The 11,615-nt window shown below is 45.7% G+C and overlaps 1 protein-coding gene across 1 annotated transcript; it reads right to left on the bottom strand.

Annotated features, from left to right (window-relative positions):
* Positions 1–1,272: 1,272 nt before the first annotated feature.
* LOC127694353 (transmembrane protein 92-like) lies at positions 1,273–9,277 on the bottom strand. Its single transcript, XM_052195916.1, has 5 exons — positions 9,197–9,277; positions 8,827–8,849; positions 8,265–8,348; positions 7,924–8,125; positions 1,273–1,374 (listed from the first exon to the last, which is right to left on the bottom strand). Exons 1-5 carry the CDS (start codon positions 9,275–9,277, stop codon positions 1,273–1,275), a joined length of 492 nt encoding a protein of 163 aa, XP_052051876.1.
* Between the last annotated feature and the right edge of the window lie 2,338 nt (positions 9,278–11,615).

Here is an 11,615-nt window from a genome sequence, read left to right as displayed (position 1 = left end):
TTTATTTTATTTTATTTTATTTTATTTTATTTTATTTTATTTATTTATTTTTTAAGAGTCCTCCCAAGTTAGCCACCTGCTCTCTGCTCCCAGTAGCTGTCATACAGTACTAGAGTTGTTGGAACAGCAGCTGGGGACTTACCTCCAGATTTTGCCCATGCTAGGCAAATTCTCTACCACTGAGCTATGTTCTCAGACAACCTCCCACCAGGGCTTAACTCATTGTAACTCTGGCTAGATTTAGAGCTTTAATCCTCCTGCCTCAGATTTCTGACTAACTTGGAAGTACACCACTGCACCTGGGTCTTCCAGATCTTAATAGACACGCAAAGAAACATACAAACACACATTTATAAAAATGTAACAATTACATGTATTTTACAAACCTGCTATGTAATTTTCTTTTTTCCCAATAAGACAGACACAATGTAGGTTGGCATGACAGATTCTTCATCATTAGGGGATGTGTGCCTGTCTTACAGAACAAGTTCCCACAGGTCAATGGATGTGGACCAGGGTTTCACAGCCTTTCTGGTGCAGTGCATCAGGAGACACACATCTGCATCGTTGTGTGCCTCGCTCCACAGGAGTCTAACCATGCCTGCATCTCCATGCTTTCTCCCCACCCTACCTTCTCCTAAGAGGCTGTTTTCTGCCTGTTATTGCCCTAAGAGTTCCATGATTAGTCAAGTTCTGGTCTCCCAGGAAAAGCAGGTCACAGGACTGGAATCGAATTGGGGAAGCTTTCCTGTTCATTTCTTTAGTGCCCACAAGACCCCAGGAAGCTAAAGGTCAAAGCCTTCATCACATCTTGGATGCTCAGTCCCCCCAGCAGGTGTCAGTGCAGTCAGTCACCAATGGAAGTAGCTGGAAGTGTTTCCTCAGCCTCTGACATTGTCTCCATACCTTAGTTGCAGACCCTCTCTGCCCAGGTATGGTAGGAAGATGGCTCAGAGTCTGTGCTGTTCAGTCTTCAATCTCTTCCAGGCACAGAAGTGCTTCTGTAGGATGATGGAGTGAGCTTCCGGTCAAGGCTGGCACTCCACTAGCAATGATCTCCCTGCATCCACTACAGGCACTGCCAATTCTTAAAGCTTTCAACAGCCTTGAGTGTGGGACAGAGATTCTGGACCAAGCTTAGATCTCAAGACAGAGGGGAGGGGGCAGCAGTGTACAAAAACAATAAATTAAATCAAAGCACAAGAGACATGATGGGATCAGCAGTCATTCCAGGGTCCTCGCTTGATCCAAGAGGTCTGTGTGTGAGGGAGCTCACAGGGTTGCATAGGCTTTCCCTCTCACATGACCAGCAGGGCCCTCAGGCATGAGGCTGTAGTGAGGAGGTGGTTCTGTGGGAGTTGGATTCAGAACAACCTGCAGGAGAAAAGGGATACTTGTTTTATTTAGAGTCTGGGCAAAGAATGGCAAATAGGGTTGGCCGAGCCACTGCCTATCCATTATCCCCTCCCCAAATCCATTATGACAACATGTTCAACAGCCGGCGATGAAACATGGTAGGTATTGGGACAAAAAGACGCACCGGACTGTAGCATGGTAGGGGATCCAAGGAGGTGACCCAAATGCTTTCTAGGAGAGCAATAGAGGGTGGTTCTCTGGTAGTCTGTTGATCCCCTGTTCTGATATCATCCTGCTCTCTTCTACAATTGGGACAGAAGTACTCCACTAGCCCACAGATGCAAAATATGGTGACCGTGACTAATAAGATGATGAATAGGACTCTAGGGAGGGGGATGGTGTTGTCATGAGTACCTAGGCCATGCTCCCTTGCCAAACCCCCTCCATCACCCACCCCTAACTTGTCTGTCCCCTTATGCAGGGGCGAATCTGAGCACAGGCAGATGCACCCATCCCCACCCCGCCTTCCTTTTACTGATAATTATAGACAAAGTCCCATACTTACAAGCTATCACATGTGTTTACACCCTGTGGAAGAAAAAAAGAAAAGGTCAGTACTCAAAGCCTGGGAGTTGGGTCTCAGGTGTGAGAATGCTTCTCCAACATGGAGATAAATCAGGTAGGTGTGTGTTAACCAGTGGTGCTTGTCCAGCACGAGAGAACTCAAGAAAACACAGAGCTATTCAAGGCTACAGAGACAGTTTGAAGCCAGATTGGGAACAGGAATCTCTGTCTCACAAAGAATTGTAGGCTAGTATCTCCTCAGAAATTGTTCCAGACAGTGGGTCTCAGAATCTCCCTCCCTCCAACTGCCATGTCCAGGGATAAGCCTCTGCCCATAGGGTCCTCCCAAAGTCACAGAAGACTGGCTTACCTCATTGGTGTTTACTCCTTGGAGAGTAGAAAGTAGGCCAAAGATCAAGGTGAGTGTGCCCACAACACAGTTGTCCTTCATCTCTGCAAGGGGCCACTGAGCTGTGTGTAAGGACAGAGTGACAGGGCAAGACCTTCCCAACTTCCCTCCACCTATGTCTCCCAACCTCAAAATTGGGGCTCAGTTCTCACACCAGTCCTGGGCAGGACCAGGGCTTTAAGCTGACCTAGAGTTCAGAAAAGGGAAGTAGAGAAGACCTGGCCTTGCTTGAGTTTGAGGAATTGGGAATTGGGAGTTTAGAAGAGATTGATTTGCCAACTTTGTAAGTTGGATGGAGCAGAGCGCTCTGGATGTCCCTCTGCTGTGCTGTGCTTAAATAGTGCTTAGAACAGGGCGTGGTTACCTAACATTTAATCCCACCAAGGATAAGAAGGCAAATCTCTGTGAGTTCAAAGCTAGTATGATTTAAATAGTGAGATCTGCAGCAGGTAGGATTGAATTAATAAAAAAAAAAAAAAAAGCCAGGTGTTGGCAGCACAAGTCTTTAAATCCCAGCATTCCAGAGACAAGAGACAGGTGGGTTACTGAGACTAGCCTGGTCTACAGAGCAAGTTCCAGGTCAACCAAGACTACACAGAGAAACCCTGTGTGGGTTAGGAGGGAGAACATTTGGGAAAGATGACTCAGAGTTGGAGAGCAGACATCTGTGGACCTGGATTCTGTTTCCAGCATCTGTAATCAAGATGGCTCATAAGCACCTGAAACTCCAGTTCTAGATGATGCCGGCTTCTGAACTCTGAGGGCACCAGGCATACATATGGTGCATAAACATCTATGCCATAAATACTCAGACTCATTAAAAGGAAGCAAAAAATTTCAAACAAACAAACCAGTAAGGCCAGCCAGGTGATTCTCTGGGTGAATGTGCTTACCACCAAGCCTGAAAACCTGAATTTTGGGTTTTGTTTGTTTGTTTGTTTTTGTTTTTTTTTTCCGAGATAGGGTTTCGCTGTGTAGCCCGGGCTGTCCTGGAACTCACTCTGTAGACCAGGCTGGCCTCGAACTCAGAAATCTGCCTGCCTCTGCCTCCCAAGTGCTGGGATTAAAGGCCTGTGCCACCACTGCCAGACTTTGCTTTGTTTTCTTTGTTGGAATTGTTTTCTGATACAGGGTCTCTGTACAGAGCCTGGCTGTCCTGGCACTCATTCCAGAGACCAGGCTATCCTCTGTCTCACAGAGATCCCTGTGCCTCTGCCTACTGAATTCAGTGATTAAAGGCCTGGGCCATCACATCCAGCATTGAAAACCTTAATTTGATCTCTGGGACCCATGTAGTAGAAGGAGAAAGTCAACTAAATGTACTTGACTGCAAACACACACACATACACACACACACACACACACACACACACACAGACACATACACAAAAGGGGGGAGAGACAGAGAGAGAGTAAATGAATGAATGTAATTAAAATATGTTTTGATATTATTTTATTATTTCAATTTTGTATTTATTTCATGTATATGAATACACTGTAGCTGTACTGATGGTTGTGAGCCATCATGTAGTTGCTGGGAATTTGAATTCAGGATCTCTGCTCATTCTGGTCAGGCCCGTTTTATATTTTCAAGATAGGGTTTCTCTGTGTAACTCTGGTTGTCCTGAAACTCACTCTGTAGACCAGACTGGCCCTCAACTCAAGAGATCTACCTCCATCTGCATCCAGAGTCTGGAATTAAAAGTGTATGCCTTCACCATCAGATATTATAAAAAACAAAACAAAACCTTTAAAATAAAAATTAAAAATTCAAGACAAGCAATAATGTTGCCTTGGCCATGGTGTCTTTTCACAGCAGTAAAACTCTAAGACAGAATTTTGTACCAGAAGTGGGGTATTGCTGTGATAGGCCTGACCATGCTTTACTTTGTAAGAAAGTAGTTTTGGGGACTTTGGATTTGTAAAACAGAAGAATGTTTTAAGTGGGGGTAAATGAACCAGCCTACTAGGAATGTGAAAGACTTTTTAGTGAGAATGATTTCAATTATGAGGACCTGGACCAAGCCATTTCAGTGAAAATTTTCAGTATGTAGTTTAGAAACTACTTTTGTATTATTTTGCGGCAGAATGTGGCTAGTTTTGGCTCTTGTCTGAAGAGTCTGCCTAAGGCGAAGTTGAAGAGATTTAAATTAATTGACAAAGGAAGTCTCAAAAAAAGCCCAGCAGAAACTTTGTTCTCTGGTTAAGTCTCCATGCTAAGAAAGGAAAATATAAAATATATGGTTCCAGTATTACCGGGGCACCAGGAAGTGAAATGGAGCTGAATCCTATGCTCTTGGAGAGAGCAGATTAAGGGATTTGGGAGCAAGATCCTGCCCAGCTTCATTTAGGTCCAGGTATAGAGTACACACCTTTAATCCCAGGAGACAAAGCCAAATATATCTATGAGTTCAAGGCCTGCCTGGGACAAAGCAGGTTCTAGGTGAAGAAAAGCTTAAATTCAGGCATGCTGGTACACACCTTTAATCCCAGCATTCCAGGAGACAGAGGCATGCAGGTCTCTGATTTCAAGGTCAATCTGCAGAGCAAGTTCCAGGATAGCCAAATTTAGGCAAAAAGTTGGGAAACAAAGAGCTGGAATAGAATAAGGAAGGCCGTGCCCCATCTCCAGAAGCAGTGGAACTTGGCAGCTACTGAGGTCCTGAGTGCAATTCCCAGCACCCACATGGTTGCTCACAACTTCCTGTAAAATATTCCCATGTGGTCTCCTGGTGTGTATGAAGACATGGACAGTGTACTCACAGACATAAAATAAAAATAAATCTTTGGGCTGGAGAGATGGCTCAGTTGTGAAGAGCACTGACTGCTCTTCCAGAGGTCCTGAGTTCAATTCCCAACAACCACATGGTGGCTCACCACCATCTATAATCAGACCATCTGATGAGTCTGAAGACAGAGAGAGTGAAATAAATAGATATTAAAATTTTTATTTTGAAAAAAATTGAAAAGAAAAAAGAGAAAGCCAGGCAGTGGTAGCACACGCTGTTAATCCCAGCATTTGGGAGGCAGAGGCAGTCAGATTTCTGAGTTTGAGGCCAGCCTGGTCTACATTGTGAAGACGGCCAGGGCTACAGAGAGAAACCCTGTCTCAAACACAAAACAAAACAATAAAAAGTAACAACAACAACAACAACAATAACAACAAACCTCCTGAAAAAACAAGAGAAGAGAGCTGCCTCACTAAGGAGAGGGAAAGTGTTTCCTGAGAGCACAGAGAACATGTGTTCGACAGATAGCCAAGGCTGTACCTCATGCTGCAGCTGTACTTGATAATGTGCAAGAGTCACCCAGGTAGTACTTGTTTTGATGTCTCGAAAGAGTCATGAAGAGCAGCTGCTCCATCCTTTGCTCTATAACTTCTGAGAGAAGAAAGTGTGGTAATGGACTCCTCAGAGTCCAAAAGGGTCTGTAATCCCCTGCCTCAAAATCCTGACTAACCTGGACTTTCACCACAGCACCTGGTTCTTCTAGATCTTAATACAGATGCAGAGAAACACACAAACACACATTTATAAACATGAAATATTTAAGTTTATTTTACAAAGCTTCTATGAACTTCTCTTTTCTCCCAATAAGACAGACACAGTACAGGTTGGCATGACAGATCCTTCATCCTGAGGGCATGGGGGTTCAGCATGGATGCATGTCTAACAGAACTAGCTCCCACAGGTCCATGGATGTCACCAATGTTTCACACCCCACCCGGTCCAGTGCACCAGAAGGTGTGCATCTGCATCTTTGTGAGCTTTGGTGTGGGCCTCTCTGCAGATTTATCCTTAGAAGTGGCATTGCACCTGGTCTCATCCTGGACATCCAGGACGGGAACACTAGGGCAGTGGCTTTGCAAATATTGGTGGAATGGACAGTGCTAGGTCACCTCTGAAAACATAACATCTCTTCACTCTCACCCACAGTAGGGACTATAATGAGTGGGTATAGATGCATTCAGGGGCCTGAAGAGATGTCTCAATGGTTAGAATACAGTCAGCTCTGCAGAACTGGGGTTCAATACCCAATACCCACAAGCCAGGACATAGTCATCTAGAACACCAGTTCCAGGGCATCTGACACACTAACAAATCAGTGAGACACAATTTAAAGATAATAAAACTTTACAGCCACTGAACTGCAGAAAGCAACTCTCTCCAGGCCATACCACTGAATGGAAAGCCGTATACCATCTTCAATATCCCGTATACCATCTTCAATATCTGATATACCATCTTCAATATCCGGTATACCATCTTCAATATCACATACGTAACAAGCAGGCTGAGGTGACCTCCTCCTACACTGAAAATCCCAGTTCTCAGAGCCTGAATCTACCTGGAACCCCTGTCCTGCCATTTTCTGTGGTGGCTCAGAGATGAGTAATGTTGGGGATCCTGAATTTGAAGCCAGCCTGGTTTACTGAGAGTCCAAGACAGCCACACCTGACTTGCCTGCATACCTAAGCTGTGAGCATTGGTAGTGTGGTCTGTCTGAAGAGAAACGGGGGCCTTCAGCCCTCTGCAGTACACACAGTAAAGACAGGGGTAAGGTGCAAAAGCATGGGCACCAAAACTGTCTTTACTCATCGACCCCTCAATACAGTCCACACTCCAGGCTGTCCTCAGTCTCTCAGCCACAGGACAAAACCTTCTCTTTAGGAGTCTGAGTTCTGGTGCCTGGAACCCAGGCTCAGCAGGAGGAGGAGCAAGGTGGGGTCTGCCTCCCCTCTCCCTCCAGGGGATTCCAGGTGAGGAATGTGGAAGGAAGTGTCCCATTGGCCTCACTGCACAGGAGTCTACCCATGCCTGCTCCTCCAGACTTTCTCCCCACCCAACTTTCAACCAGAAGCCTGTTTCTCACTTGTATCTCCCTGAGAGTTCCATACTTAGTTGAGTTCTGGTCTCCCAGGAAAGCAGGTCCCAGGACTGGATTAGGATATCTTGGGACTTTTCCAGTTCATTTCTTTATTGCTCCCAAATCCCAGGAAGCTGAAGGTCTAAGCCTTCATCACACCTTGGCTGCTCAGTCCTCCCAGCAGGTGTCAGTGCAGTCAGTCACCAATGGAAGAAGTCAGAAGTGTTTCCTCAGCCTCTGATCTTTTCTGTATCCCCACTCTGCAGCCAGCTTCTGACACTCAGTCCCTAGGTTCTCACATTTCTATAGAGGGACAGCGAGGCCCTCTCTGCCCAGGTATGGTTAGAAGATGGCTCAGAGTCTGTGCTGTTCAGTCTTCAATCTCTTCCAGGCACGGAAGTGCTTCTGTAGGATGGTGGGGTGAGCTGTCCAGTCAAGGTTGGCAGTCCACTAGCAATGATCTCTCTGCAACCACTACAGCCACTGCCAATACTTAAAGCTGTCAACAACCTTGAATGTGGGACAGAGATTCTGGACCCAGCTTAGATCTCAAGACAGAAGGGGAGGGGCCAGTGGTGTATAAAAAAAAAATAAAATCAAAGTACAAGAGACATGATGGGATCAGCAGTCATTCCAGGGTCCTGGGCTTGATCCAAGAGGTCTGTGTGTGAGGGAGCTCACAGGGTTGCATAGGCATTTCCTATCGGTATTGGGACAAAAAGACACACCTGACTGTAGCGTGGTGGGGGATCCAAGGAGCTGACACAAATGCTCTCTAGGGGAGCAGTGAAAGGTGGTTCTCTGGTTTTCTGAGGATCCCCTGTTCCGGTGTCATGCTGATCTCTTCTACAATTGGGACAGAAGCACTCCAGTAGTAGCCCATAGATGAACAAGAGGGCAACCATGATCAATAAGATGATGAACAGGAACCTAGGGAGGGGGAGAGTATTGTCATGAGTGCCTAGGCCATGCTCCCTTGCCAAACCCCTTCCATCACCCACCCCCACCTTGTCTCTGGTGGACTCAGCCCTCAGTGAATGATGCCCAGAGGTGGTGACCCCCAGCTTACCTGAAGGGGTCATTTGCAGGATCCCAGACATTTCTTTCTGGGCAGCATTCATTGTCACAGCATGTGAATCCTTTGGGGCAGCTTCTAGTTAGGACAAGGAGGCATGGGAAGATACTGATGGCATCAGAATATCCAACAAAAGGGTCCCTGTTTCCTTAGACTCTTAGACGCTCAGATTGAGAGCCACCCCCTGTGGGTGTGGAGTACAGTTCTATCCTGGGTTCACTGGGAGGAATCGGTGTCTTTCCTCCAGGCCTGAGTTCAGAGTTCATCAGGGCAGGATGCCATTGTTGTTCATTCAGAATGGTCATGGTGCTGTTTTTCCATGGGAGGCAGCAGTGGGACATTGCCCATGTGACTCCCCCTCCCCCAGCTGTGAAAGTTTTGGGATTAGCAGCAGATCCTGAGATTGGGGAAGCTGAGAGGGGCTATGGTGTCAGCAAAAGTGATAGGAATTAGGTGTCTGTCCCCTTATCCAGGGCTGATTCTGAGCACAGGCAGTTCCCCCACGCCCACCCTGCTTTCCTTTTACTGACAATTCTAGACAAAGTCCCATACTTACAAGCTGTCACATGTGTTTACACCCTGTGGAAGAAAAAAAGACAAGGTCAGTTTTCAAAGCCTGGGAGTTGGGTCTCAGGTATGGGAATGCTTCACCAATATGGAGATAAATCAGGAAGGTGTGTGTAAACCAGTGGTGCTTGTCCAGCATGACAGAACTCAAGAGAACACAGAGCTATTCAAGGCTACAGAGACAGTTTGAGGCCTGATTGGGAACAGGAATCTCTGTCTCACAAAGAACTGTAGGCTAGTCTCTGCTCAGACATTGTTCCAGACAGTGGGTCTCAGACTCTCCCTCCCTCCAACAGCCATGTCCAGGGATCAGCCTCTGCCCCATAGAATCCTCCCAAAGTCACAGAAGACTGGCTTACCTCATTGGTGCTTACTCCTTGGAGACTGGAAAGCAGGCCAAAGATCAAGGTGAGTGTGCCCAGAACACAGGAGTCCTTCATCCCTGCAAGGGGGCCACTGAGCTTCTGTGTGTAAGGACAGAGTGACAGGGCAAGACCTTCCCAACTTCCCTCCTCCTATGGCTCCCAGCCTCAAAATAGGGGCTCAGTTACCACACCAGACCTGGGCAGGACCAGGGCTTTAAGCTGACCTAGAGCTCAGAAAAGGGAAGTAGAGAAGACCTGGCCTTGCTTGAGTTTGAGGAATTAGGAATTGGGGAGCAGAGCACTCTGGATGTCCCTCTGCTGTGCTGTGCTTAAATAGTGGTTAGAACAAGGCGTGGTTGCCCAACCTTTAATCCCACCAAGGATAAGAAGGCAAATCTCTGTGAGGTCAAAGCTAGTGGGATATAATTAGTGAGATTCTGGCCAGCCAGGATTAAATTAAAAAAAAAAAAAAAAGCCAGGTGTTGGTAGCACAAGCCTTTAGATCCCAGCATTCCAGAGACAAGAGACAGGTGGGTTACTGAGACTAGCCTGGTCCATAGAACAAGTTCCAGGTCAGCCAAGACTACACAGAGTATCCCTGTGTGGGTTGGGAGGGGGAACAGTCTGGAAAGATCACTTAGAGTTGGAGAGCAGATGTCCTTGGACCTGGATTTTGTTTCCAGCATCTGTATACATGGTGGCTCAAAGGCACCTGAAACTCTAGTTCTAGATGCTGCGGGCTTCTGAACTCTGAGGACACCAGGCATGCATAGGGTGCACATACATCTATGCCATAAATACTCAGACACTTAAAAAGGAAACAAATAAATTTCACACAAAACAAACCAGTAAGGGTGGCCAGGTGAGTTGCTCCGTGAATGTGGTTACCACCAAGCCCGAAAACTTGAATTTTGCTTTGTTTACTTTGTTGGTAGTGTTTTCTGACACAGGGTCTCTGTACAGAGCCTGGCTGTCCTGGCACTCACTCTGTAAATGAAGCTATCCTCCAGATCACAGAGATCCCCCTGCCTCTGCCTCCTGAATTCAGTTATTAAAGGCATGTACCATCACATTCAGCCTTGAAAACCTTAATTTGATCTCTGGGACCCATGTAGTAGAAGGAGAAAGTAAGGTCCATACACTTTACTGAACACACACACACACACACACACACACACACAAGGGCTTGGGGGAGACAGAGAGACAGAGAGAGAGTAAATGAATATAATTCAAATATCTTTGGTTATCATTTTAGATTTTCATTTTTTAATTTATTTTATGTATATGAATACACTGTAGCTATACTGATGGTTGTGAGCCATCAAGTAATTGCTGGGAATTTGAATTCAGGACCTCTGCTCACTCTGGTCAACCCCATTTTATGTTTTTCAATACAGGGCTTCTCTGTGTAACTCTGGTTGTCCTGAAACTCACTCTGTAGACCAGACTGGCCCTCAACTCAAGAGATCCACCTCCATCTGCATCCAGAGTCTGGGATTAAAAGTTTTTGCCTCCACCATCCAATATATATATTTAAAAAACCATTTAAAATAAAAATTTAAAATTCAAGACAAGCAATGATGTTGCCTTGGTCATGGTATCTATTCACAGCAGTAAAACCCTAACTAAGACAGAAGTGGGTACCAGGAGTGGGTTATTGCTGTGGTAGGCCTGACCATGCTTTTCTTTGAAAGAAAGTGGATTTGGAGACTTTGGATTTGGAAAGCAAAAGAATGCCTTAAGTAGGGCTTAATGGGCCAGTCTAGGAGGAATGCAGAAGACTTTGTTAGTGAGAAGGATTTGAATTGTGAGGACCTGGACCAAGACATTTCAATGAAAAATTTCAGTATGTCATTTAGAAAGTATTTTTGTTATATTTTGGTGAAGAATGTAGTGATTTTTTGCCTGGTCTAAAGGGTTGGCCTAAGGCTAAGATGACAAGACTTAGATGAATTGCATTGACAAAGGAAGTCTCAAAAAGCCCAGCAGAAACTTTGTTCTCTGGTTAAGTATTCATGCTAAGAAAGGAAAAATAGAAAATATATGGTTCCAGTATTAGCAGGGCACCAGGAAGTGAAATGTAGCTGAATCCTATGCTCTTGGAGAGAGCAGATTAAGGGATTTGGGAGTGAGATCCTGCCCAGCTTAATTTAGGTCCCTGTATAGAGTACACACCTTTAATCCCAGGAGACAAAGCCAAACAGATCTATGACTTCAAGGCCTGCCTGGGACAAAGCAGGTTTTAGGTAAAGAAAAGCTTAAATTCAGGCATGCTGGTACATGCCTTTAATCCCAGCATTCCAGGAGACAGAGACATGCAGGTCTCTGAGTTCAAGGTCAATCTACAGAGCAAGTTCCAGGAAAGCCAAGTTTAGGCAGAGAGAGAAAGCTGGGGAACAGAGAGATGGTAATA

The sequence above is a fragment of the Apodemus sylvaticus genome, chromosome 10 (assembly GCF_947179515.1).
Source record: "Apodemus sylvaticus chromosome 10, mApoSyl1.1, whole genome shotgun sequence".
Classification (NCBI taxonomy): domain Eukaryota; kingdom Metazoa; phylum Chordata; class Mammalia; order Rodentia; family Muridae; genus Apodemus; species Apodemus sylvaticus.
Note: the sequence above shows the minus strand (reverse complement) of the source record. Positions and strands in the feature narration are given on the sequence as shown.

Bases quoted from the DNA above. Each gene is read 5' to 3' on its own strand.
- LOC127694353 (XM_052195916.1), bottom strand. From the start codon at position 9,277: ATGAAGGACTCCTGTGTTCTGGGCACACTCACCTTGATCTTTGGCCTG. The intron at 8,349-8,826 runs GTAAGTATGGGA...TGTCCTAACTAG, and splicing joins GTAAACACATGTGACAGCTT to AAGCTGCCCCAAAGGATTCA. The intron at 8,126-8,264 runs GTAAGCTGGGGG...CCCCCTCCCTAG, and splicing joins CCTGCAAATGACCCCTTCAG to GTTCCTGTTCATCATCTTAT.